General features: G+C 41.0%; 1 protein-coding gene across 3 annotated transcripts; it reads right to left on the bottom strand.

Annotated features, from left to right (window-relative positions):
• Positions 1-1,385: 1,385 nt before the first annotated feature.
• wee2 (WEE2 oocyte meiosis inhibiting kinase) lies at positions 1,386-27,595 on the bottom strand. 3 transcript variants are annotated; one of them, XM_088646850.1, is made up of 13 exons: positions 27,465-27,595; positions 23,404-23,702; positions 21,321-21,511; positions 18,360-18,411; positions 17,155-17,324; positions 12,391-12,512; positions 11,263-11,409; positions 9,831-9,944; positions 9,209-9,294; positions 8,329-8,499; positions 4,594-4,739; positions 2,261-2,447; positions 1,386-2,031 (listed from the first exon to the last, which is right to left on the bottom strand). In XM_088646850.1, exons 1-12 carry the CDS (start codon positions 27,562-27,564, stop codon positions 2,297-2,299), a joined length of 1,749 nt encoding a protein of 582 aa, XP_088502976.1. In that variant the 5' UTR covers positions 27,565-27,595; the 3' UTR covers positions 1,386-2,031; positions 2,261-2,296. The 3 variants fall into 3 exon arrangements, with proteins under 3 accessions (XP_088502976.1, XP_088502974.1, XP_088502975.1); XM_088646848.1 differs by having other exon boundaries at positions 23,404-23,705; positions 27,465-27,575; XM_088646849.1 differs by having other exon boundaries at positions 2,274-2,447; positions 23,404-23,705; positions 27,465-27,575.
• Positions 27,596-27,635: the final 40 nt, after the last annotated feature.

The following is a 27,635-nucleotide window of genomic DNA, read 5'->3' as shown; positions in this document are numbered from 1 at the left end:
ACAGTTAGTAAATCTCAGTAACAAAATAAATTCATTGACACCTTAAAAATGTACCAATTTCTTAAGCACAAATCGTGAACTTAGTGAAAGTAAGTCACCACGTTGTTGTAAAACCCTAGTGTCGCCACAGATCAGAGTGCGAGTTCCCACTAATTGCATTGTGAAGGGGCCCTTCCTGCTCACAGGTTACTGTAATGACTAATGTAATGCGATGTACAAGTGAATAAATACAGATTGTGCAACAGACTTTTCACCGCAGAAATGTTTCAACATGATCTGCATGCAGAGTTAACAGAGCAAAACCGTCTGGATGTTGAGAGCAATTTTTCTATTGGATTAGAATATGTATTCACAAGCCTGCTTCTTTACAATGTAATATGGCTGCTTCACATCACTGGAAGTTTTGTTGCCTTGTTATAAATAGAACACCTGGAAATTCCATTTTTTTTGTGATGGAAATTGGAGGTTTTAGAAGTTACCGTGTTCATTTTACTTTTATTGCGATTTGAAATGCACTCATTAATGCCGATTTTTTTATTATGAGGTTAAAAAGATAGCCTCTGACAGCCATGATCATACTAATCTCTCCGTCTGCATTTTCAAAGATGGTTTTCCTAACTCCTACATCAGAAAGACTACAGAAACTTAAATTATCCTGCAGCTAGGATCACACCTTTCCCCTTCTCTCAACGACAGACTAATTTTCTTCTAAATTCTCTCTATTCATTGTAGGTTTCATTTCACACCTCTCTTCACCCATCCTGGCTTCACACTACCTGTTTGGCCACTCTGTCTGTCCCCTGCTCCCTCCTCAGGCCCCTCCTCTCTCCCAGCTTTTGTTCTCCTATGCTACCTTTGGTTACTACCCTGTCTTTTCTCACACCTGAACGCTCCACGGCCGAAATGTTTTCTTTCTTCTCTTTTCAGCACGGAATAAACCTATCACTTGTTCCTTTGCAGCCTACGCATGCTGACGCAGCTACCCACCTGAACTACTATAAAAAAATAGCGTTGCAGATCCCTTTTAATGCAGCCACATTACATAGCTCAGCATAACTGACCTATAGGAGGCACTCTAGTTAAACCTTGCTACCGTCATCTACGTTATAGTTTAAGTGGTCTAAGGACTGACTAATATTTATCCTTGATTACTCCCTGACTACTGTTAACCCCTAACAAAGCAATATTTATGTTCAAAATATTCAATTAATCTACTAGACCTTGAGTGTTAAGTTTTTTGTGCTTCCATGTAATGCTTTAATAATATTTTATATAATACTATGTTTTCTATACTATTTTTCTGGCTGTACCCAGCAGGCTGACAATATTCACAGGTATACAATATTCTTATTTGAACTTTAAAAAAGAAAACTACTCAAGCAGGATTGCATAAAAACACTTAAAACTTTATTTACAATGGATAAGTAAAAATGACTAAACAGTAATTAAGAACATTAAAAAAACTTAAAAATAAAGGGCAACATTTATGGCCAATGTACTTGATGAAATTTCAAGAGTACAACCAAAGCTATCAAGCGTCGCTGACTAGTTCACTGGAAAATGAGCAGTGCTATATGAGGCCAGTACCCTGAACTGTAAAAAGCACACCGTGGGATTCTACTTTATTGTGGAGAACTTACCAGAACAGAATTTGTAAGGGGTATCACTGGTGTACTAAAGCATGCTCTATGCAAGTGTTTAGCATTTCAGGACATTATTCATTTGCCTTCGAGACAAATGGTAATCATGGTTCTTTGTACTCCATTTCATATCAAAACTAGCCTTCAAAAACATGTACCATCTACTAAGCTCAACATTGCTACTTCAGAAAAAGCTTTCCCACAGATCAGCAACGGTAACAGTATCTGTTTATCTTGTTCATCACACGCAATGGCAGATCCATTTGGTTCCTTTCTGGAGTTCCTTTCCAGGTAATGTGTGACCCCGCCCCTTCCGGCAGAGCGGGGAACAAAAGGGCATTTCCAATCGTTCTTTTGCAATCCCTTCTCCAGGCCCAGATTTCTGGCAAGACTGTGTGTGGGCGAGAGATAACCAACAGTTACAAAGGACATTTGAGAATGGATGCCAGTCATGGAATCCCAAGTTATCAATGGAACAATATACGCCAATCCCACACCCAAACCACATATCCTTCCCTCGCTGAGATCAGATTTGCTGGAAAACGTCCAAACTCTAAGCTGTGAACGATAATACGGTCTCCCCTGTTCCAGTTCCTGTCTTTACTCAACCCTTCACCAACCTAGTTCACCTACAGTAGGTGACGGGAGAAGCGCGGTCAGTATCCTCCGAAGCTCATGGATCGCACGGCTTTTCCTCCCACCACCCTCCGCGGCCGCGAGTCAGAGCCCGTGTGGCCGGACAGCTGCCAGAGGGAGCTCAGGTCCTGCAGCGGTGAGGAGGCAGCCTGCCGGGCTTCCTTCAGCTCCCTGGAGAGGGTGGGGGTGGAAAAGAATCATTTCTGAAAAGCCTGAGGAGTACTGATCCCTTCATTCCATCGTCCTACTTCGGGGTGAGTTTCACGCGCTATTGTTTCTGTGCAAGTGGCACTATGACAGCGGAGAGCTGTCCCAGCTAGACTACCAGGGGAAGCAAGTTTCTTCAACACAGAGAAACCTGTCAAAGGCCTTATTGGTTTCACCTACAGCAGTAACACGCTTTTCCTCAACTCCCCTGCTTATGTCCCATATAGCTTCTACCACTGCTTATTTGGAACCCCACTCTTTGCTAGCAGCTATATCATCCTGCTGCTCACCACTGGCAGCCCACTGAAGCTCAGCAGGTGTGAGCCTGGCCAGTACCTGGATGGGAAGAGGTACTCACTCTGCAGTCTGTTTAGGTCCTAATGCCCCAGTACAGCAATGGGGGCATTATAGGAAAAAGGCACTGTCCTTTGGACAAGAAACTGTAAAACCAAGGTCCTGACTCTCTATGGTCATTAAAAATCCTAGGGCCTTTCTCAAATAGAGCAGGGGTGTAACCCTGGTGTCCTGGTCAAATTTTCCCCTGGCCTTTACCGATCATGGCCTAATCATTCCCATCTATGAATTGGTTTCATCACTCTGTTCTCCTCCCCACTGATAGCTGGTGTGTGGTGAACATACTGGCGCACTATGGCTGCTGTCACAGCAGACACCACAATCCCCACAGGGTGATGACCTATTAACTTTGTCACTCTTAATTCATCGATTTGTAAAGACTTGGAACATGAACATTTTGATTAATTTACTAAACTAATTGAATCATTTAAGTTATGAATGGACAACTATGATTCTTGGGAGTAGGAGGACTTTGGTATTTTTGCTTCAAAGCTGTGTTAGTGATCAAAACAGCAGTTTAAGTGTCCATACAGCCTGCGAGGCTATATCTCTCCAAGATCAGGGATGGCCACCCCTGGTTTAAAACAATTAAGAGGGTCAATTTAAGAAAATTAGCAGTTCAATTAAGGGTTCACTACAGTAATAGAGGTCTGTAACCACAGCCCCCTGGACAGCTATGCCTTTTCTTTTGTTTTTGTTGCACTTGAACTATGAATCACTTAACTCTATCAACCGGTGGTTTAATTAGGAATTAACATGCTTTCCAAAACTCTGCCTACTAACCATTTAAAACTACCAATAAGAGCCACATGATTATTGCCCCTCAGAGCTAACTATCCCATAGAAGAACACGATTTTGTCAATTTTTTAAAATCTAAGTAGCAAAAATAACAGCGCTATTTTAAATATAAATCTTAATAACAGTAATAATGAAACTAATACAACCATATCTCAACACACAATCTATTTCTTCATTTTGGCAGGCGGAAACTCTACAGCAACCACCTGGGTTAAAGCCTTCCTTCTAACCAACTTAAATATAACTAAAATCAGAGGCTCTTTTGAATATTCTATAACATTAAGATATTATCATAATCCAGCAGTACCAGCAGATATCAATGTATTGATTTGTTTTTATAAACAGGGCTAGATTTGTTCAGTAAGTCCAAAATGTTCAAACAGCACTATTCTTTCAGCATGCTCATTAGTAAAATCGTCCAGTGTTCATTCTTAATCTATTCTGTTCACCCAAAAGTTGGCTATAGTGTTGTTGCCAAAAAAGCCCAAGTAGCAAAAAAAAATGCTGCAAAAGCACGTTTTGATCAGAGAATTCTGAAAACGGCTCCCTCTGGTGGAGACAGTTACACATTTAAACAGTTAAACATTTCCTATAATTTATTAAGCAGATTTGTCAAATTTGACGTGCTGCAGATAGGAAAAGTGTTTTCTGTGTTGGGGAATAAAAGGGGAAACTTATTTTCTAACGTATTATTTCGAAACCATGGTAAGTTTTTCAACAGGGTAGATTTAAAAAAAATGTACTTAAGTGGGGATAGAGTGTTCACAATTTCTTTCTTTTTGCTGCATTCGCTACATGCACATGTTAAAGTTCTAGGCATGTCAAAGGGTCCTAGACATTGAGCAATGAGGGGCACCTTTTTTAACTCCTTTACCGGACAGACAAAAAAGTCTAGTTTTGTGAGGAAGCCACACACTCTCTTGTGAGGCCCTGTCTCAGGGCTGGTCCCTGACGCACCTTTCCAACATGGCTGTCCTGAACCTCTCCACGTTGAGCTCCTTGAGAAGCTGGGCGGCTGTTTTCTGGGTGCCCTTCCTCAGAATGGGGTGTCTGCACAGCGCCGAGGCAGAGGGGCGCAGGGACGCCGCAGGATCCAGCAGCAACTGTCAAAGAGTCGCGCACAACCGAGAAAGAGCAAGCCCTGTCATGAGTCTTCCCATCTGTACACGGAAGGATCTTCTTCCGTTTGACACATGAATTCCCCTTCCACGCCGAATACATACTTTCATTTTGACTGCAGTTTCAGTTCTTAGTTTCTACACAAAATCTCGCCCGAAGAAATTTTAATAATTTGCAGAATACATTCCAGAAAGATTATTTTAGAACCAAGGTTGCCGAGATAGCTTTTATACCGGTAGTAACTCTTAGGTACTACACCGAGTATAAGTAGATCTTATCATAAGAAAACAGGCCACAAACTACCACTGCAAACCTGTTTACTGATAAAGCTAAACTGCTTTGCATAATGTTAAAAATACTGCTGGACCTTCTACACCATGGTCTCCAAGATTAAAATATCAATTTGACTGGCCAAGAGCTTAAAACAAACAATGACTTGTGTCTCTCTCTGATTGGGGAATCTGCAATAAGGAAGAGGTATTTCAAAAGATTGGTACAATGTAGCCAAGTGAAGCTGTGGGAAACGGAAACGAGAACAAAACTGATCAGCCGTCACCACTGGAGCTACAGACTGACTGTGGTATAGATGGGGTTGCTCATTTAAAAGAGATATTGATACAAAGAAAAGGAACATGGTTCAAATGTTTACACTCTTGCCAATAAGATGGACCATTTATAATAAATGTCAATTTGGTTAAGAGAAAGGGGATTCTACTCATGAAAAAACACAGGATTGGTGAAATCTGATCTGAAATAAAGGAACCACTGTAACACTAACACAAAAGGGATTACATTAGGAGAATGATGACGGGGAATATTATTTCATCTCTATAATAGGGCGGAAAGTCCAGAAACCATTTAATATGCAATTTAAAGGACACCAAAATGAATTTTAAAGTTGTATTTTCCTGGGTAGATTTTAGCAGTTCAAAGATAGAATTTAGATCAAGATATTTGCTTGCTGGAGCAAATGGCACCCAACTCTTTACATTTTGTATCACACATGACTATATCAGGCTAATGACGTTAACTGCAAAGACTGCCACCTACCATTGTTGTCTAGCTGCTATTTTTTGTATTCCTACTTTTCCAAAGCCATAGCACAGAGTTTGACATATCCAAGCCCAAGTTTTTCACCCTGAAAGGATGCACTTAAAAACATTTTGGACCTGAATGTGACTGCAGTGGTCAAGAGTAGTGACGAATGAAACACTAAAAACTCTAATGAATGATGTCATTACAAGTAAAAGTCATATTGCTAACAAGTCAAGGAATTTCATGATTAGTTATTTTATAACAATTAATGCTTTGTTTTTGGGATATGCAAGGTTCTTATTGGAAGCTACAACATCTGCTAGAAAGGCTGGGTATATCCAAAAAGGAGCAGATCTAGAAAACTATTTGAGATAATCGTTCTTCCACAGGACAAAAGTGCCCAATTTCAGGAAAAAATATGATGGTCACCTGGATTGGAAGATGGGTTAGAGAATGGATGAATGGATGCGATGGTCATGTCAAGATCACCGTGATTTTGTATGGAATGTACCTGCTATATTCCCTTGAGTTACGCTCTTATGCTGTACCTATGTGTGTGAATGGCCAAAAATGGCTTGACAGGATGTAGGGGTGCCAGCAGTATTTCTGTCTTCTCGCGAGAGGAGTATGAGCTGTCTCCTTTGATGCAACATGCCAGTGCACAGTGATCTTGGGCTGAACATCCCCAGTAAAGGGCGATCAAGTCCATTCTGAGCATCTGCCCTGTGATGCTACAATATGTGCAAAGTGGACACAGTGCATTTTTTATCCAATTGAATATAATTATTGATTTTTTGGTAAAAGGAACACGCTGTATAGTGGCTTCGTCTTACATCTTTCTCTTGCCCTGTCCCAGGCTAATAATGAACTGAGGAAAACACATTCTAACAGCCTACTAAGTATTAAGACTCATCACCATTAATAGTTATGGAACAAGTAATAGGTTTATTCCATGCTGAAAAAAAGAAGAAAGAAAACAACGTTACAGCCGTGGAGCCTTCTTCAGGTGTGGCCGTAAAGTTGTTTTCTTTCTTCTTTTTTTTCAGCATGGAATAAACCTATTACTTGTTCCTTTGCAGCCTACGCATGCTGACGCAGCTACCCACCTGAATTAATAGTTATGTGTGATTAAAGAAGTTGGACAATGTCAAGTCAAAGCAGCACTGCTTAAAAAGCAGGTGGGTTGGCTTGAGATACATGAATCACAACAAGGACTCCCCTGTGATTAACAGCCACAGACAGAAAGGAAGTTTTGCAAAGTTATAAACAACACATACATCAAACTAAATTAAGTTCTAGATCTCTTTCTTAGAGGGTTACATTTTTTATACTTAAAAAAAATAATTTCATTTGAAACCTTTACGCCCACTAGATAGAGACTTAACTGTCAGATTAGTTCAATTTCTTTAATTCACCGAATCTTAGAATTCTATCTACAAAGAGACTTACTTATAGATCTAAAGACAACTACCCCAGTTTGGGACCTAAATCTATTTTAGCTCCAAATTCAGAGAATGCACTTCCGTTGGGTACAGTTAAGACATGATGAGTACAGAACCCTGTCAGGAGACTGTGTGATGCAATGTGGTTTTATCACACTGCTTCAGATTCTTTAAAAAAAAAAGTCACCTTTAACTGTTCTCTCTGTCTGGGAAATGAAGCAATGAAAGACCACAGTGGGAAAAAATGAGTCACCTTCTACCACTCTTGCTCTCTAATATTTGTTAAATTTCGTATATACTACTAAGACTTTGGTTGTTGCTCATATCTTCAGTCTCAAAGCCACAGGCAACTCAAAATTCAGTAGCACAGCTTGTTCTCAAACATCTGTTTCTGCGTTTTAGGTTCTTACTGTAACTACACAGCTCATAAGCACCACGAGACTCCCAGATTCACACCATATACAGTACGTGTATCTGTGCTTTGCTCTGGCCCATGGCTAAAATAAAACTTAACACTGGGGGTGGCAAAACCTTCAGTTATTAAAGTCTTTACTGGTGAAGCTTCTTCCTGGATCACATGAGAGGGTCAACATCTGTACAATGTTCAATTTCAAGTGCAGACTCGCTTATTGTTCGCACACTGCCTTGCACGCTCTTCTTGTCTAGGGAAGACAATTTATGTAATTAATGTTACATTTGTGTTGTACAGCATCTGGAAATGTGTACTATAGTATATTATTCTGTATGGGGATTGTTTACATCTCGATAGCACCCACAGCCTTTTTGACTCTCTAAAATCAGCTTGCAGGGTTCAATGACCACTCATAAGAACGCAGGGCGAGTCAATGCAGAGAAACAAGCAAGCAAAAAAAAAAAAGATTGAGTAACAGCAACCTTGTAAATATAATCAAGAGACTTAAGTTCTTAAGTTCCAATTCCTACTTTGGGGATTTCCCCTTCACATGCAGAGAAGAGCCTCATAAGGTAGGGACTGTATGCCCTCTGTATTAATTAAAGCAGAGCCTCACACTCCAGTGGACAGCTTGGTATTTCCCTTCCTGAAGGAAGTTGGCAAGATGCTGGGGGAGAGTCTGACCTTGATGAGGCCCTGGAATTGTGCCGAGAGCTCCTGGGGGAGGGCGGGCAGGTGGCCCTGGCGAATGCGGTGCCATTCTTCACCGTTCTGGGGAAGTGGATCCGCCCCTGCGGCCAGCAGCATAGTCAGGCCCAGGGCAAAGATGTCAGCCTTGGGCAGGTGAGAGTAATCCTGAGGAGGAGAGGGACGGCGAGACTCGCAATCCGGAACTGCCTCTTAGTCGCCTTAACACACCCACAGCCAGTCACACTCGGGTCACCATTCAAACCCCGAAAACACTCATGTTTTCCCCACTCCTTTTCACCCTGCAAGTTGGCATTGTGGGGCTTTTCACATCTGGAGGGGTGGGAGAACACGATTCATGACTCGTAAGGACAAATTTTGAAATTACCAGCCAACTAACCCAAGGTTCTCATCCAGCCGTTTTTAAAGGAAGTTTCAGCAACATGTGCTGTGGAAATCTAGAACAAGCTACACACCCATTAGGTAAAGTGTCCTCATTTGCAGTTTTAAAGGCACTTTTATGGGAGTCCTCTGGCTCATGTTTCACTGGTTACAGAAGTCTAGCTGAGTTTGTCAATGCCTTTCTGTAGTACTGGGTCCCCTTATAATCTTGTCTGCTTATGACTTAAAAGATTCAGTTCCTACAGCCTGGGAGTGCATCGGGTTTTAATTTTTCTGTAACATGATGACCAACTTAGTAGCCTTTTCTATCTAATTTCACATTTTATGTTTTTGCTACCTGCATGCAAAATCTTGCACTAATGTACATTAAATGTCATCTGCCATGTCTTTGCACAGTCTTGAATTTGATCTAAATGTTCTTTCATTTCATTTGCTGGTCCTTCAGGGGTTGAAAATCCTCCTATTTTGGACTCACCTCCTCCAGGACCTCTTTGGCCAGGAACCTGCTGTCTCCCTCCTCCACCTGGGGGCTGATAACTGAGGTCACATGACCCAGGTCACCTGGGATCACACACAAACAAGACTTTTTCAGGGGAAAGCACTCAAGGCTGTACCGGAACATCCACACTTGATCATGTGTGCTTTAGACTGATCCAGTCCACGACCTGTACTCAAGACCGAATATAATCAATTTCCTCTCTCCCTCGCTGCTCCCTTGAGAAACAGGGGAGCTCTGGCAACCAACTGTCTGCATTCGCAGCAAAGGCTGAGCAAAGACCTCAGAAAATATTTCAGATTGGTCAAGGTCAATATAAATCTAAACTGAGAACATGCTAGTTCTGATTCAGGGCGAGACAGAGCATAGCAGTTTAACATGGCAGCAATCAGAATTGCTAAAAATAATATATATGCAAAATCATAACCGGTGCCAAGTATCAAACCCCAAAATCACCAATAGTAATAGCAGTGCTACTTCATTTTCTCTAATAACAAGTTGAAGATCTGAGTTAGGGTTAAACAATTCTGTGGAAATTAAAGCTGATGCTATTTTTTCTCTACATGTGTATTTTCCTGAACGCGACAGTTGAGCAGCTCACCTATTTTATAAATAATGCTTGCGGAGGAGTTGTCATCATCGTCCTCATCACTCTCCCCATCGCCCCCCTGAATCTTGGACACTGGGGCTGGCTGGTGGCACACGAAGATGTTGCCTGTGTGCAGTGCAGAGGGAGAGGGGACAATGAATTAAGGACACTTCCCCCCAAGTCTATTTAAAAAAAAAACACCTTCCAAAATGTTATTTAAATTAATCAAGTTAAACAAATTGGCACTTTTCTTGTCGAGTTCACAACTCGACAAGAAAAGGAATATGAGTGTATTCCTTCTACTATCTCCCATCTTTGAGGGACAGAGACCTGCAGGTGTTACTGGTAGGTTTCAATTAGCATCTCACCAAGTTCTAAGAACTATACGTGACTGGACTTCTAATCCAAACAAAACAAGCAGCAATGTTGCCAAAGTGTAGCCAGATCCTGTCACATCTCGGGTGTTCAAGAAAACTGAGCCTGGTCAAAGTGGGCAGGGAAACTTCCTAGAAAAATAAGGTGTGTCCCGGAAGAGGTGCTGGTGCTGTTGGACGATTCAGTCTTCCAATGTTCCAGTATGGCGAAAGGGGACACTGTGCCATAAGAGGGGCTATCCTTCGGCTCAGATGCTAAATTAAAATACTGGGTTCTTAACGATCCATTGATGCCTTATCAAAAAACTAGGGGTGCTGGCCCTGCATAGTAATTTATTCAGGTGTACTGGCTAAATTCTACTATGGACTTATATAATTTGGCCACCCTGAATGCCCTCTTAATTCAGTATAGTGAAGCACTTTCTCACTTCTTTAGCCAATCTGTAGTACAGTGGGCCTGCTGTGCTTAATAACTGCCCAAGTGGCTGCAGCACTCCAGTGGTGGATGAAGTAAGTCCCCTCCCATGAGTAGCTAGGAAATCATCTTGGATGAAAAGCACTATACAGATGTAAGGAAGTATTACTTCAGATAAAACATAAAACCTGGAAGACCCTGAGGAATTCAAAGACGGCCTATTCCTTTTCTAGATCACCATTGATAATATAAATGCAAAAGTATGAATGAACATTCACTAAAATTGGGATGATGTTTCAAGTACTGAAACTGTAATTTTACGAGAGGCATGACAGAGAAAATTAAGATGTAATAAGGTCCTTACATGTAAAAAACAGGATCAACATCCCTGTGTACAAGACATCCAAGATGGAAAGGTTCAGAGTAAGTTGGGGACAACTCGTTTTGAAGCTATGCTGCAACAGTTTTTTTTTTTATAAGAGTCAAAACATAATGCATTAAAGTAAACCTCTCTGTTATGTTTAGTATCCTAATTTGGAAATGTCTGCCCTGGATTAAAGGATCACTGGCATGTTTTTCTTCCACAGATTCAATGATCCTACATGTTAGAATGCACTTGCAGATTCCAATAAAACAGCGTGAGAGGGGGGCTCACTGGGCTTGATGTCCAGGTGCACAAGGCCGGAGCTGTGGATGTACTTCAGTCCCATGGACACCTGCAGGAGGATGTCCTTCAGTTCCATCTCCCGGAATATACACCCCTGGGCAGTGTTCTCCATAATGGCATCATGGAGACTTCCTCCTGTCAGCACAGAACACAGCCTACTGTATTTAAGTGCAAGTTGCCAACTTACTGCACCTCAAGTAGCAAGTATGGATAACCTCTTAAATTACATATTGACCTATAAGTTCTTAATTGCTTTGTGTAAAACTTTAAGCTTGATTAACATCGCTTGTACATTGCATTACATTAGTCATTACAGTGACTAGCGGGCAGGAAGGCTACATCACGTCACAATTCACAACTCTCCTTCTCTTGTTCGGAAATTTAATTAAGTATTTTACGCAAATGAGCACTGAAGGCTCCACAGCCTGTTCTTACACAATTGATACAGTTAAGTCAGGAATGGCCAACTGCAGTCCTTGAGAGCTACAGGTGATAAATCACCAGCTTTGGAGGCAGAAAACTAGATTGCTTCAAGTGTTTAGTAACTGACGACCTTACGGTCATCCATAGAACCTGCTGGACTGTGCCTCTCCAGGTCCAGAGCTGGTCAACCCCTCCGCCAATGTTGTACTCATCAGTTTCACAAAACCACTGTATCATTTGATAGGTGGTTTCTTTGCTGGCTTAGTCTGCTCTGCTTGCAGAATATTTCCCATTGACTTATCCAGCAGAAATCACCTAAGTCACTCAACCAGCTGAAAGTTTGTTTTGCCTTTGTATTACTTCATTAATGATAAAGCCAACTGAATGTATAGACACCTGGAAGTGCTTTGTGGAATTGCCAACTTTTTGCTTTTCCCAAAATTGAAAAACAAGGACAAAAAAAAAATCTGTCAACGAGTATGGTGCAACAGTAATTCCCAATCTAACTTTAGATAACAGGGCTGATTTAACTGGAATGCAGAGCAGCAGGAATTTTAAATCCACGATTATGCGGTGGTATAACTGTCTGGTTTGGTTCTGGGTAACAGGAAACGCTGCACAAGCAGCACCTGACTAGAATATCCGGACTCTCCTGCTTTTTCCAAGACTCTGCCGGGTCTGTTCTGGTCTTACCGTTGCAGTACTCATTCTGAATAATCATGTGGTCGTCTTCGGCCCAGGCGGAGTAATAGCGCACCACGTGCGGGTGATGGCCAAGGACGGCGTGCGCGTACACCTCTCGCAGGGCCAGTTGCCTAGCAACAGGACAGCAGAAGGACCGCAGTGGGAAGAGAAGGAACAACAAAGGTGAAATGTATTATTCCATCTGCGAAACCGTTCATGTAGAGCAGGGTGCCCAACCTTTTTTAATGTAAGGCACTGAGAAGATTACTTGAGAACATTTTTTTTTAACGTGTTGACACTGCTGATCATGTCGATGACATTTTTATTTTGTCCCTGCAGCTCAACATTCAGCAGTTCAGTCAAGTCTGTGAGGAATGCTAAATCCAGAAGCCACTGGTCATCCTCTAATGGGCATATTTACCATGTTTAGATGACTTGAGAAACTCTTTGATTTCAGGAAACAGCTGTCCGAACCTCGCGTTTGTTTTTGAAATCTCCAAACAGCAAGTCAGGAGCCACAGCAAATGCTTTTTAAAAAAAGTTCTCAATCCCTGAATGACTTTTTGTGTTCAGCCAGGAAGTGGCTCACACGGAACAATGAGATGATTGCCGTTTTCCCTCTTGTATTAGGCCTTGTGAAAACCGACTGCTGCTAGTTGAGATTTTAATGTTTCCACTTTTCTTTTCTGTAGCTCACTATTAGCGGGAAAGTCCACATCATATGTTTTGTGTGCGGTTTTGAAATGTTGTTCTATATTTCCCTTTTTCACGTAGATGCTATCATTGCAGATTTGAGTGTGAAAGAACAAAACAAAAATCATGCTCCCATTCCTTGTGGTAACGGTACGTTTTCGGTCTCTTTGCTTCATCGTTTTCGCTCAAATACTACAACTATCAAATAGGCAATTAAACTTATCAAACTGTTGTGAATTTGCGGCTTCACTATGCACAGTAGTGAATGTGGGGTTTGTGAGGCAAAAACCAAGAGAAAGTTCTTTGGTAGCTCACACAACACTATTTACAGAGCTCCTGTAGCCTTTTTTCCCCCCAGTGTTAGCCAGCACTCAGCAAAGAGACTTTTACAACCCATTCGACAAGGGTTAAACACACACAAGGGCAGTAAAATGTATGACATTACATGCACAGATCTGAATCAATTTTTAGACTATCACAAAAAAGTAAACAGTCAAATAGCCCATTTATTTTTTCCTAAACAACCTTGCTATCGATTGACCGGTTGGGCAAGCCTGATGTAGAGCAAGGCCCCTCAGTCCAACCCTAGAGACTGACAGCATCTTCAACAGATCTGTGAAAAATTCATTTAAGCCTCAACTTGTAAGATTATTTTAAATATAATCTCTTACTTATTTTTAAATTCTTTAGGTAAAATGCCTTGCAGCTGACCAGGGGTGGATTAACGAACAGGCTAGCATAGGCTGTAACCTAGGGGCCACGGATTGATCAGGGGCCCCTGACTAGCCAGAGTATTTTTTAAATGGACCTGTGGGGCCCCATTAGTCCATATAAACGTTGAAAAATTTGTGAACCAATGACTGGTTAGGTGCAGTGGGTTTGCAGTTCAAATTTATTTTGGCAGATTCATCGGGTAATTTCTGGTGCATGTTTACGGTACCCAGCCACAAAATGTGCGAGAGAAAATATGATAGTGTTATTTCATAGTTATTTCAGGTTTGCTGAGCCGGACCCCGATCCTGAGTTTACGGCTAACGTTGCAACCAGTGTTCCGGCAGCTGAAAAGTGAGCTGCAGCGAGCTCTAGCCTGGGCGCAGTCCATGTCAACGCCGCTCATGAGGACGAGCAGCTCCCGCAACGGAATCGCAGGAACACGAGTCGGAGGCAGAGCCTTCCGAAACGCCACCACCATCTCCACAAGACCAACGAGCCGTGTCCGAGCCGCCGCCATGGCTGTTGAACCTGTTGCCGTGGACCTAACAGAGGCTGCAACAGCAGCTCCCGCTTCCTATAGCTCGGACCCAGCATGCTGGGGGTAAAACAGATGAACAGATGCGGGCATACCGGGCTAAACTGGTCCCGAAATCGTGTCAAAACCAAGACGCAGAAGTTGCAGCATCGGAAAGACAACATACACACCAAAAGAGGTATTTCTCAAAAACCCTCTTCAAAAGAAAACTCGGAAATGGTGAGTGTGTCAAGAGATGCTGTATTCCCCTTCGAAAGGTGCAGTGTTTTGTTTCGCATGTAAATTATTTGGGGACGGCGATAATCAGTCCGGACTGACCGCAGGCTATAGTGACTGGAAAAACACGAGGTGTCGGAGAGCCATAGAAAGGCTACGGCTGCATACGTTATGCGCTGTGCTGATAATGGTCTAATAGATTCAGAACTAAAACGACAGTTTGACAATGAATATGAGTATTGGACTAAGGTCTTGAAAAGGGTGGTTGCATTGGTGAAGTGTTTAGCAGAGCGAGGGCTGCCTTTTAGGGGACGCAGCGAAACGTTCGGGCGCCCCCGACAATGGGAACTTCATGGGAGTCTTCGAAGTTATCGGCGAGTTTTATCCCTTCTTGAAAGCCCATATAGAAAAATATCTAACTGTCCATGCAGTGTACTGACTGATTTGAGTCTATTGGCTGCAGTGGACTTGAATGAGTTGGGAGTGTCCTGCTGTTCTTGAAATAATGCGCTCAAAAAGGGTGGTCACTGGTCTCTGCTGTGCTGATCTTGTTGTTGTGTATCTTCGGTTTCAAAGTAAGCGTGCGCACGATTTCTGATGTCAGCAGATTGGCTGTGAATCTGATTTATTGGTTGCATTGCTGTACTTACATTAAAGGCTGTTGTGTGTTTGTGTATTTGGGCTCCCTGTGTACGTGTGTGTTCCCTGCGTGTGCTGCATTACATTTGAATCCGTTTGAATCAACGGTAGCAGGCTCTTACTGCGAATGCGTCATTGAATTATTACAGTATTTTCTCTCGCTTTTTTTCTGGTAATGGGATGGGTGGGGCCTACACGACGCGTAGCCTAGGGGCCTCTGATCACCTTAATCCGCCACTGCAGATGACAATAAAATGGCTTCATGAAGATGTGTATGATTAATTTAATCAAGTAGTATGGCTAATCTGATAATAATAATAATGAAAACAAAAATACTGAGGTTCTACTTGGAACTACTGTGGTTCTCCAGGACTTGGAAACTGCAACCTGACTAAGTTTTATACACCTCACTCATGTTCTGCTTGTGCTAACCTACCGTGAGCCACTAGGTGGCAGCCCTAAAACGGGCTGATTCAAAAGCAGTCAGGCCCAAAGAGCCCAGCAGACAATTTCAATAACGAATTGACAATCTTTGGGACATCCCCTGGACGAGGCGTCTTCAGATTTACTCTTTCTTTAAAGCAGTACGACGAGGAATGGGAATAAATTTATACACTTAAGCTAATAAGCCCATTAAGGCTGTAAAGAGCCCAGCTGGACTGTAAATATGCTTGTTCACTTGTGACCATGAGTGAGGCCTTCTGTCCTTGATTATATCATTTGCTGTGAGAATATGTGAGCAAATATAAATAAGACATAAAAACATTCTTCTATTTGTAAATAAGAAAAAAACATTTGCCCAGATGTTGAATATGCATTTGTTTCTAACAATTCCAAACCTTTTCTCAATGGATCACCGTGACTCTCAGTTAGCATGGCAGGTCAGTCTGGGTTCAGTTCTAGTTATTTCATAACTGCTTCCCAATCTTGTATACCATGACCCCAGCGTGTGCTGGCTTTCAATCCTGCTGGACTTCCAGTTGCTCAGGTTGGAAGCTTAATTGAGCTAATAATTTGTTTATTTAGATCTGTTTTAAAAGTTTGTTTAATTATATATGTTTCAACTCCTAAGAAGTGTAAGTTCTCAAATTACATTTGTATTTTAACCTATAATTCTGACTACAGTATTAATGAAGAATTGAATGAAGAAAATGTTAAATCGGGTTTTCAGTCAAATAAATACACTCAGCTCATTCCAATCCAGTTTTGAAGGCCTTAAATTAGGCCATTTCAATCTTAATCATTAAATAAAACACCAGTTTTATATTTCAGGGTTAGAAAAAACCCGTTGATGAGTGAATTTCAAACCACAATAAAAAAACGTATGCAGTAACTTGTAAAACCTCCAATTTACATCACAAAATAGATTAAAATTTCCAGGTATGCGCAGTACCATATTCTGTGATTCAGAAAGAGGCAACCAAACATCCCATGTGAAACTGCCCTATTAAATTATAAAGAAGCAGGCTTACATCTCTTTTATTCTAATAGAGATATCGGACTTCAAGATGGTTTTGCCGACAAACAGAACTTACTTGTTAACTCAGCATGCAGATCAAGTTAGAACATTTCTGTGGCACAATGCCCGATTATTCGCTTGTACATCAGATTACATTGGTCTTTACAGTGACTAGTGAGCAGGAAGGGCTGATTCAAGTCGCAATTCGCGCAAACTCTCCTTGCCAGTGTCGAGACTAGCGGTTTGAAACAACATTGTTATGATGGTGACCAAAAAGTACTTTTAAAATGTTCAAGAATTTGTGCTGAATTCAGATACAGTGAATTAACGTCGATACCGAGAAATTGGGACAGCAGTTCCCCTTTAATAAGACAAATTTAACAGCCTATGCCAGCTCTTCAGCTGGAAGCAGACCTAGAAAACCCGCAGTCCAGAAGGACCAGAATTGGACACCCCTGTCCTACTGCAGCTTTGCTAGACAGGGCCTGTACAGGCTCCACAGAGAGGCTCTACTTACTCATCTGCAGATCCAGCCAGTGGTCTCCTGGAGCGCTTGATGGCGTACAGGCACCCATCGAGTCTCTTGACACATTTGAACACTGCTCCAAACTCCCCCGCTCCAATCTTCTCAAGCTCCAGAAACTCTGACTCGTAGCGCGATACCATGTCGGTGCAGACTGTAGGTCTCTGGGAAGAGATATCAAGGTGAGCCACTGATGAGTTTTCATCCAGACCTCTGGATTTGTTTCAAGTACCACTTCTTTATCACAGACCTGCACACCAGTGAACTGGCCCAGGATTTTACAGGAACAGAAAGATTCCCCATACTGTAATGGCATTAACTTGTGAAATATTTGTATCAAAATGCCTACTGCTTTTTAAGGTAGCAGACAGGATTTTTACAACGCAGTAGGCAATTTTGTCTTTGCAAAGAAACAAAATCGGACATTGCCGCAGGAGTAAAGCTGGGAAGAGTTGTCTTCAGGAATTCTAAAACATTTCCTCTAGTGGGAGGTTCTTCATGATGTAGATACTAATTTGTCAATGGTTCAAAGAAGAAACTAAATATAAAAAAGCATTAATGTTATGTCATAGCTTAACACATGGGTGAACAATCAGGGATGACAATTTTGATTTTTGAATTTGATCTTTCAATTACAGGTTCACTGACTAGCTCCTCTCTAGTAGAACCAGCTACCTGAGGACATCAGGACTGTTCCATCACCTATCAGTGCCCTCTCTGGACTTTTGTTCCAGACTGCAATTGCAAGTCTCAAGAGCTGTCTAACCCCTAGCACGACAATTCATCAGCAGAACTCCACTGCCTTATACCGACTGGAGAAGCATCTTTGTACTTTGTTTTATTTGACCACATAGTACAACAGAGGGCACGTGCACAATGTTGACCCAGAGATACATTATATTAATTTGAGCATCTTGATCTTGATCAATGATGCAGCAGAAACATCCCAACTTAGGATTTGAACCCCCCGGTCCTTCTGGTCCAGAGTCCCACATCCTGACCATTACTCCACCCTCATTCTTCCCCTTGAATTAAACATTTCGTATTTCATTTGGTCATAGAAACAGCTTTGTGATGCTACTCTATTTCTAACACTAACTGCTACAGTTGCTTATGAATATTTTAGTGGGACTTCATATGATTTACCTTGGGAAAAAGGCATCTGCAAACTTAAAAATAAGCTCAAACAAAGCCCATACCTTTGATGGTAGGAAAGACTCGTCATCAGACAGCTTTGACTCCAGTCCACCTCTGAATCAGAGCAGAAAGAAAGATGAAATGGGTTTCACTCAGCTGCATATATACTTCACATTTAAGGGTTTTATTTCAGGTCTGGGCATCCACTGGTTATTAGAATGCCCTTTAAAGAGTGATTATTTGAAATTTACCCAGCAGTACAATTCAAATGTCAAAATGTCCTGAGATAATGAAAGGTTTGTTGAGCACAGCGGTGAAGTCAAGGTAGAAGAAAAAGGTGCACACCTTGATTGACAAAGATAAAGCAGTAGCATATTATACCAAAAATATGTACGAGGGCAAACACTTAAGATAGAAATGAAAACAAAATACGCTGTGGAAGTCTGCCTTTTGAAAGTCCACTATCAAGCTAAAATTGGTAGGACTGGATAATTAAGGTCCTAATTAGCAACAACTTATTGGTCAAAATAAAATCATTTCCACTAAGTATAAAGAATGAAATAATAATACATCTTAGAGATTTCTTTATCCAATATGCCGTAGTAATATGGTCACAGTTCCATCTCCAAGAAGGATCCAAAATCAGAATGTCCATAATCATGACTTTCACCCTTAGAAGGATATAAGGGTACTTTACAGAGCTTAGGGTACAATTTGAGCAACATTATATACAATACTCTAAATATTCACAGGTCATGAGGAATATATCAGAAGATGCCGAGCCTCCTTCTTAAACAGGAACCTTCTCTTTTCAAACCCCTTCTTTAACCACAATGCCACAGAGACTATTGGCTTATTAAGTCTCCAAAATGGACATTGGGCACCCTTGTGCTAAATTAATCGCAGTCTTATTTTTAAAAATAAACTGCATGCAAACATGTTTCTTGTCCCATCATGCTTGGTCACAAGTGTCCCAGGGCTTTTCCAGCCTGAAGAAATTTAACAAATACAGCACCCCTACAGCAGGTTTCAGCAAGAAAGATCAGGTTTGGGCAAATCCATTCTTGGAGTGCCCATTTGTTTCCAGGTCTTCAGTCCAGATAGGCTCGTCAACTAATCAGCTCATTATTGGCTTCATTTGACCAGTTTAACAGCTTCCTGAAGCTCATCAGGTGCTGACGATCTGAAGAAACCTAGAAAAATTAGAAAACACCACCTCTCCAGGACCAGGATTGGGGACTCCTGAAGTAGGCCTTCAATAATGCCTACAGCAATGGAGGGAAAACTAGTATTTTATTTCATCAGTATTTCTGTATACTGAGACCTAAGGCACATGATGCATCTGTCTCAATGGGAATATCCCTGTACTTTGTGGTTTCCATTCTAGCACAGCTCTTTATTAATGAAGCTGCTTATAGTAGTTTCAAATTAAAACAGCAATGTGGGCTTAAAATTTGCTTGAATGCTGTGCTGGATGCTACGTTTTCCCTGCCATTTAGGAAGACATGTTTAATGACCAAGTAGCATTTAATCAATGGGTCTATACATCATTAAGAATGTTAAGAAGGTGAGTGACCACATGTGACATTCTTAAACATCTCTACCACATGTCCTGTCTGTGTATGTCCTGTATGTAACAGTTAGGAGCTCTTTAGAAAACTTTTGGAGAGTTTAAAATATTTCTAAAACCTGAGTGCAGAAAGGAGTACAAATTTCCAACAGCATGTTGACCAAGCAAAGATATTTATAAGAATCTTATTTGTTGCCTTTTTCTTACAACCACTTTTAATACATTACAACCACTCTTGCTAGCAAAGAAAATCTAAAAGATGAGATGGGTTCTAGACTTAACAAATGGGTCTAAACAGGTCAAAGCGGGAAACGTATCTGATACATATCTAATGGATCGCTACAGGGCATTAGGACCCACACAGACCTGAGGGTGAGCACTCCCTACTGGTCTCACTAACACCTCTTCCAGCAGCAACATTAGCTTTCCTAGGAGGTTTCCCCATCCAAGCACTGGCCAGGCTCACACCTACTCAGCTTCTTAGCTACTTAACTTAGAAGTGGGTTGCCAGTTGTCAGATGCAGGGTGATATATGTAGCTGCTGGCTATAAAGAGGTTCAGTAACCTTCTCAGTATGATGCAGTGAATTCTGCTGTTCAGATTCTAGCCCAACAATCAATGGGTGCAAGGCAGGGTACACCTTAGATGACTCACAAACACGCTCACACAAGGGAAAATCTTCCCAGAAGCCAGTTTGTCTTTGGACTGTGGGAGGAAACTGGAGCACCTGAAGGAAACATACAAACTCCACACAGATAGCACCCCAGGTCTGGAACCATACCCAGGGCCCCAGCACTAAAAGGCAGAAATGCTAATTACTGCACCACCATGTAACTCGTGGCAATTGAAATCATCAAGGTAAAATGTGGTGAAAAACAGGTTATATTGGTGCAAATAAATAAATTTCCCAGTGAGAATTACAAAGAGAGGAGGAAAGAAAAAGTCCCCCATGGGATACAGAACCAGCTTTGCCCCAGATTGCTGATCGGCTTTGATCAGAACACATGGCAGATGTAGATGGCTGAGCACCATCCGAGTTGGATGCTGCATCACTGCCATGGATCCAAGAGGGACTTCGTGGATATAGGTCCTGTTTATAAGGATTTTGCTGGTCTACAGAGATCTGCATGGAGTACTGACATACAGAAGACATGATGGATGGATGGATTAATACCCTCATTCATTCCTATTTTTTAAAATTATATAATGTTAGCATGCTCAGAGCGGTTGGGCAGCCAATTGACCTTGGACCCCTAGAGCATTTTCTCCTTATTAAGGAGCTTTTGGTTCCTCTCCTCCATTGTCTTCTGGTCTTTTCTGTTCTGTATTCACAAAATGTATGATTACTTGCATTGTTAAGCGCCTTGGGGCAGCCTTGTTGTGAAAGACACTATATAAAATAAATTGAAGTAAATGTAACATGGCAGACTACCATTAGTTAAGCTACTTCTACCTTATATCATCCTCGAAGTCCCTGCTCTTCCTCTTTAGCTGCTCGCTGCACTTCCTGAAGGTTTCAGGAGTGAAGGGGTTCACATTGACCGAAGGCACGTGGGCGAGGTCCGACCCCGTGGTGACCCTGAGTAGCATTTGTCCTTGACGCTTGCTGCTGGAGCTGAGCAGAGTGGACTTGGACAGTAAGCTCTGAGAAAGAAGAGAAATCAGCCAGTAAAGCTACTAAGCAAAGAAAAACTGGTGCTCAGACTCATCCAACATTTGCTTTTGCATGACTTTCAGATGTCAGCTCACAAACAAGTAGGCAACTTCCACAAGAGCAAGCACAGACACAGTTCCTTTTACAGCGTTTCTGGGCAGACAAGCGTAGGACTCTCGAATTCCAAGAGCATATAGTCTTTAAAGTAATTTAATTTTTTACCCCAAATGTGGAACTAATGGGTTTGTTTCGTACAAGCAGAGCAGAAGGTGAGAGTGAGAAATTCAAAAATCAATACCAGGCATGGCAAAATCAGTGCACACCAAGCACTCATCTTCTCAGCTGAGGCCTACACGATAAATTGGACATTTGAGTACAGGCCTGAATTAACATTAACTATGGGAGCTACAATTGTGTTTTTTTTAAATCAGCATTAAATGACCATGCAAACAAATCTGAACTTCGGTTATTTTATTATATAGCTCAAACTCTTGAATTGGCAGGATGTTTCATTTAAACCTTTAACAATTTGAAGCTTAATTCTCTCCATGAAGTACAATTTGCAAGATGACTGTAAATTAATTATCTTATTGGAGGTGGGGTGTGTAATTCATTTTACATAATTTCCTCGATATAATTTTAACAAAAGTTCGATAAATGTTCGATATGTATATATATATGTTTATGCTTTGCGCATGAGCGTGCGTGTTGCAGACTGGGCAGCTAACGTGGTGTTGTTTACCCACACGGTGGTGGCTGACAGGGTTGTAGTTAAGAGAGGAGAAATGAGCGACAGTGAAGCAAATGTAGTGCTGCCAACGACCATCTTGAAGGACGATGACATCGTCGACAGAAAAAGTCATTCAGCTTCGGTAATTTGGAGATATTTTGGCTTTTTACGATCATAATTTTTCTATTAAGATATTTATTTTGTAAATTTTACTCATGCATATTTTGACATAAAAAAGACTTGAATACTCTCTACCTAAGATTTGTTTAATGTTTCTGCTGTTTGGCAAGCGTTTGTTCTGTTCTTAAAATAAAGAGCTGTTTAGTTTACCAATTAACTGTCTGGTTTCTTCAACTTTCACTCAGGAGAAAAAATCTGCCTTTAAACCTGAAAGAAATAATGATTTGACATGTATCATGATAATTATCAATTATCGACTGATAATGGTGATAATGTTTTTGGCCATATTGCCCAGCCCTACTGGGAACCTGTCAGCTACGTCCTGGTCCGGCCATTCTGTTTTGTACCTAAGTGAATCCTTCATTGAACTAACAAGTGGCATGATGGGAACTTCTGCTTTTTTTTACTACTCAAAGCATGGAAATATCTAAAATGTTTTAGGTAATGCAAAAAAGCAACCTCTGACATGTAATGAAACTGAAAACAGTTAAAATTAATCCAATTTTTTGGCCAGCTAGAGTTTCAGTTCCATAACAGAGCTCAGAAAACAAGCAGGTCTTGGATCCACAGGATCAGAGGTGGTAACTCCTGCTCCGAGGAAACAGGACATCAGCTATAATGCTTCCATGGCACCACCTTGAGGTAGACAAGTCGTTTGGTGCTTCTGTACTAAACCTATACTTCCCAATCATGGTTTTCTCATTGCAACAGACTCCTCAGGTTTTCCTATCAAACGGATTCCCATTTTCTGAATGAATCCCCTTATGAAGATTAAAATGTGTTTGTCAAGTTGACGTTTTTAAAGCTTTAGGAGTTGACCACAATTAAGCTCTAATTACAGAGTCAGTTGAACAGAAGATGATATTTTTTCATAAGCTCAGCTGAAGCAAAAAAAAAAAAAGAACAACATTGACAAAGTGTACCGCTCACACTACCTTATCAGCTTTGAAGCAGTGGCTGATTCAGGCTTACTTTGGGTGTGCTGGGAGTGTCACAGAGGCGTAATTTTCTCCAGGTGGTGTAGTGCAAAGGGGTGCCGGGGCAGGTGGTCCTGGGGGTGGAAGGGGATGCTGCGCTACTGTGCTGGCGTTTCCGCGACATTCTGGGCGTCCGACACATCGAACTGCCATTCTCCCTCCTCCAGCTGCCCTCTGGGCCGCCCTCCCTCCAGCTCCAATCTTCCAGGCTGCTGTCGCTGCTGTCCTCCTCCCCGCAGCTGGAGAAATCCAGCTGCTGGATGATTCGGTCACTCAGACCCACAGCCGCCATCTCTGCTGGGGGGGGGGAACAAAAGACCTTTTCTGGACAGTGCTTGGGAACAACTCCACCAATCCCAATTAGTCTTTGACACTGCCTATGTGAGGATAAAGAAAAGTCTTTTAAAACAAAGTCTTTAAATGCCCACATTCCTTTATACACAAAAGCTAACATCAACACTTCATTTTCAGGACCTAAATGAACCATATGTATGTCCAACCTCAAAATGAATCTGTAATTCAGACAGCGTTTCTTCCAGTCAGAACAAGCTACTACACCATGTCAGTACAATTTCAAACCATTTTTGCAGGACACTTGTAACTGAGACTTACAGTAGATGTTCCATCAACAGGCACAGTCCAGATCCTATCAAAACTGAATAAAATTGTGCCTAATGAAATGGTCTAAAAATTTAGCCTGTTAGTGAAAATTATCCTACATATTAAATGTAATCTTCCAGAGAGCTATTTATAACATCTCTTATAAAATGTGGATTATAAAATTAAAAGCCAGAGGAATCCAAAAAATCTGCACATGAATCAAGAACCAGTTAGCAGGAAACAATGAGATGTCTTAAGAAACAGATTCTAAGTAGGCAGATATGAGCTGTGGTGTGCCACAAGAGCTGGTGTTGGGTCCGTTTCTCTTCCTGATCTTTAGCAGTGATTTAGGTTCTGCTATAGTTAGCAAATTTGTTGAATGCGCAATGATACAAAAAAGGGGAAGTGGCAGACAAAATAAAAGGAAGGGATGTCAGAGACTCAGAAAAAAAACATGACAGGACATGAACCTTGGACATAGCAAATGCAATTCAACATTGAGAGAAGCACAGTAATCCACATTGGTAATAGATACACCATATATATTGCATTAGAAACTCAAAGTTTCATGGAGACATACAAACAAAACAGATCTGGGTATTACAATGCCTTGCAAAAATCTTCACCCTTTTCCCCTAATATCCTATTTTCATGAATAACAAATGATGTACACTTTTATAAGGTAAATGTTTTTAATCAAACTTGAGTGCTCAAACATAGTGAAAGAAACCAAAACCTGCAAAGAAAAATTGAAAACCAAAAGACGATGGCTAGTTTAGCATGCAGTTTAGCAATCTGTATTTATTTTAGCAAAGTATTTACTCTGTTTGCTATAGCAAACATCAATTAGTTCTGGTGCAAGAATAACGTGCACCCATGTATGCAAATAAACTTGTTAAGATGATTTTCGAATCAATATTTTACAGTATATAATTTCAAGAAATGATTTAATCATGAAGACCAAGGAGCTTTCAAAATAACTTCCAAAAGAAAAGGGTATGACAAACATGAAAGACTGAATATCCCTGGGATACTGCATCACCCAGACACTGCCCAGATCAGCTGTCCCTCCAAACTGAGCAGTTGGTCAAGGAGGAAAGGTGTCCTCTTTCAACAGGATAGTGACCCAAAGCTGGGTGGCTTAAGAAGGTGAAGGTCCTTTAAAAGTGCAAAGTCCTGACTTGAATCTTGCAGAATGTTTTGAATACCAAAGTCCATCAACAATATCAAACCAATATCAAATCAACCAACAGTATCAAAATGTATTAACACATTTTTTGCTAACATTTATTTTACCCATAACACAGTTCTATTTAAGCTTTCAATTATGATTAAAATATTAACATTAAAAAGGCATAATACCATCCATTCATTCATTCATTTTCTAACCAGTTTATCCAGTACAGGGTTGTGGAGGAGCTGGAGCCGATACCAACAGGCACAATATAGCCTGAATAGGATGCCAGTCCATCTGCACAGCACACATTGGCACCAGCGCCAATTTGTCTGACTAACCTACTACAATGTCAGTATATATACCAGTAATGGTATTACAAAATATGATTATACCATGATCTGAAATTCAAGAATATGGAAGGTGTTGAATGCTTTTGCAATGTACTGCATGTAGATTATTCTACGTCTTTGTTAAAACAATGTTGGAAAATTGTAAAAAAAAGCAAAAAACAGGGTGTACAGCAGGATGTATGCAGGGAATTATGCTTAAGCTTTACAATGAACTATGAAGATTGCACAAACAACTGTGTTCAGTTCTTGTCACTACAGTTCAGAGTTACAGTTGAAAAAGGAACATCATAAATAATTTTCACGAGGGAATGTAATTCACAGACAGGTAAATGGAACTAAATCTATTACGTCTAGCACAAAGTAGACTATGGGGAGATTTAAGTATATTAATTGCTAATGGCTACAGATAAGGTTAACCCAGGGGACTTTTTCACACTCACTAGTAAGACTCTTACATTGGGTCAACCATGGAAAGTAAAAGCAAATAAATTTAGGAAGGTAAATACAGGAAAGTAGAGAACACGTCTTTATCAACAGTGTCACAACAGGTTTCCCAGCTAGCGCTTTTAGGAAACGGCTGGATTTAAATATCAGTGTCATTAAGCCTCTAAATTGGAACAAGATGGCTTGTATGGATATTTATATTGATAAAAGTATGAAAACCTTTCTAAATGCAAAGCCAAGGCATACCAGCTTTATTTCAACCTGCTTTTGCAGAACACAGCAGTGACAGCTGTTAAATTCCAGTTGGGGAGTGGAGATTGTTCTTAACAGCAGTGTTTTAACATATACAAATATATTCACCAGGATTTGCATCACAGATGCATTGGAGTGAAGGCAGGTTGTTTTAAAATGTCTCAAACTTACCCCATGGAGCTCATACAGCACAGATTCCTGTCTAGTAGGTCTGCTATAAACCACCAGGTGAAGTATGGATTAAACAAATGGTGCAAGTACATGCTGTCAGGTCCCAAAGACAGCACTTGAGCAATTCAAATGAGAGGTACAGACCATGTCCTTGAAGACTACAGGACGTTTATGTTTTCATTACAGAGCACATTGATTACTTTATGAAACAAATGCTCTAATGAAAAAAGTGAAAACGTGAAGAAATTTACAGGAGAGCAATACAATCTTCTCATACTCCCCAAGACTCATTTTCACCGTCTCTAGGTGTATATAACTTTATTCATATTGCTAATGATCAGAGATACCCTTTTCGTTATATACCTGTAACCATTTCATTTCCCCTCAAACAGCCTTTTCTACTATATTTACTTACATAGTTATTACATTCACCTTGGATTTAGTACAGCCAATTCTATTTCTAACATAGCGTTCCTTGACTGACAATTCACTATTATTTTAACGTCAAAACACACTCATATCTCGGGATGGTGGGCTATTTACTACAAACTTATGTTATTCACACACCCTGAGCACATTTCCAGGAGTTACAGCATGCTGTTAAAAAACACACTCTAGGGCTAAAAATACTACCTCCTATGTCTCCCAAACCAGTTATTCCACGCATCTCCGTTTACAGGAATTTAAACAGTTTTAAGGACAATAGCACACGGAACCATGGAAGGGTCGGTACACAAACTAATCTGATAGTCCTTGAGTCAAGTCTACCGACCACCTACTTGTTGATTTGAAAAAAGGGAAAAAGTAAAGAATTCGGCCATGATCTGTACACAAACTGATAGCCAAGGTTTTACTAAATAAGCAGTTTTGGGTAAGGCGCTTAATTCAAATCGGCTCTAGCTTAATTTGCTCCTTCATCTTCAAGTTTATAGGAACCATAAATGATCAATAGAGAACGAAAATGCTCAATTCTGTCTTTTTGCTCGCCCCTTCAAATATCACTTCAGGTAAAAAAAAAACTTTAAAACACCTAATTCTGGAGCTGATTATCTTACTCCATACCTGCAGCCTCAAACTCCACCACACCTGTGTTTCGCGCGAAGAATGCAAAATAAGAGACACTCTTCAAATTGCGACACGTCGACGTTTCTCTCCCGCCCATCTACCCAGGGGAGCGCAATCGATTGGCTGCACGGAAGATCAATCACAATTACCCACATTTCTGTGTTGCGT

Source organism: Lepisosteus platostomus, chromosome 9 (genome assembly GCF_059453375.1).
Source record: "Lepisosteus platostomus isolate fLepPlt1 chromosome 9, fLepPlt1.hap1, whole genome shotgun sequence".
Taxonomy (NCBI): Eukaryota; Metazoa; Chordata; class Actinopteri; order Semionotiformes; family Lepisosteidae; genus Lepisosteus; species Lepisosteus platostomus.
This window is presented reverse-complemented; position numbering and strand designations above follow the sequence as displayed.

Excerpts from the sequence above, each read along its gene's own strand:
- wee2 (XM_088646848.1), bottom strand. The coding sequence starts at position 27,564 with ATGGGCGGGAGAGAAACGTCGACGTGTCGCAATTTGAAGAGTGTCTCT. Across the intron at positions 11,410-12,390 it reads TCAGAATGAGTACTGCAACG|GAGGAAGTCTCCATGATGCC; the intron begins GTAAGACCAGAA and ends CTGTGCTGACAG. Across the intron at positions 4,740-8,328 it reads AATTCCAGGGCCTCATCAAG|TTGCTGCTGGATCCTGCGGC; the intron begins GTCAGACTCTCC and ends ACTCTTTGACAG.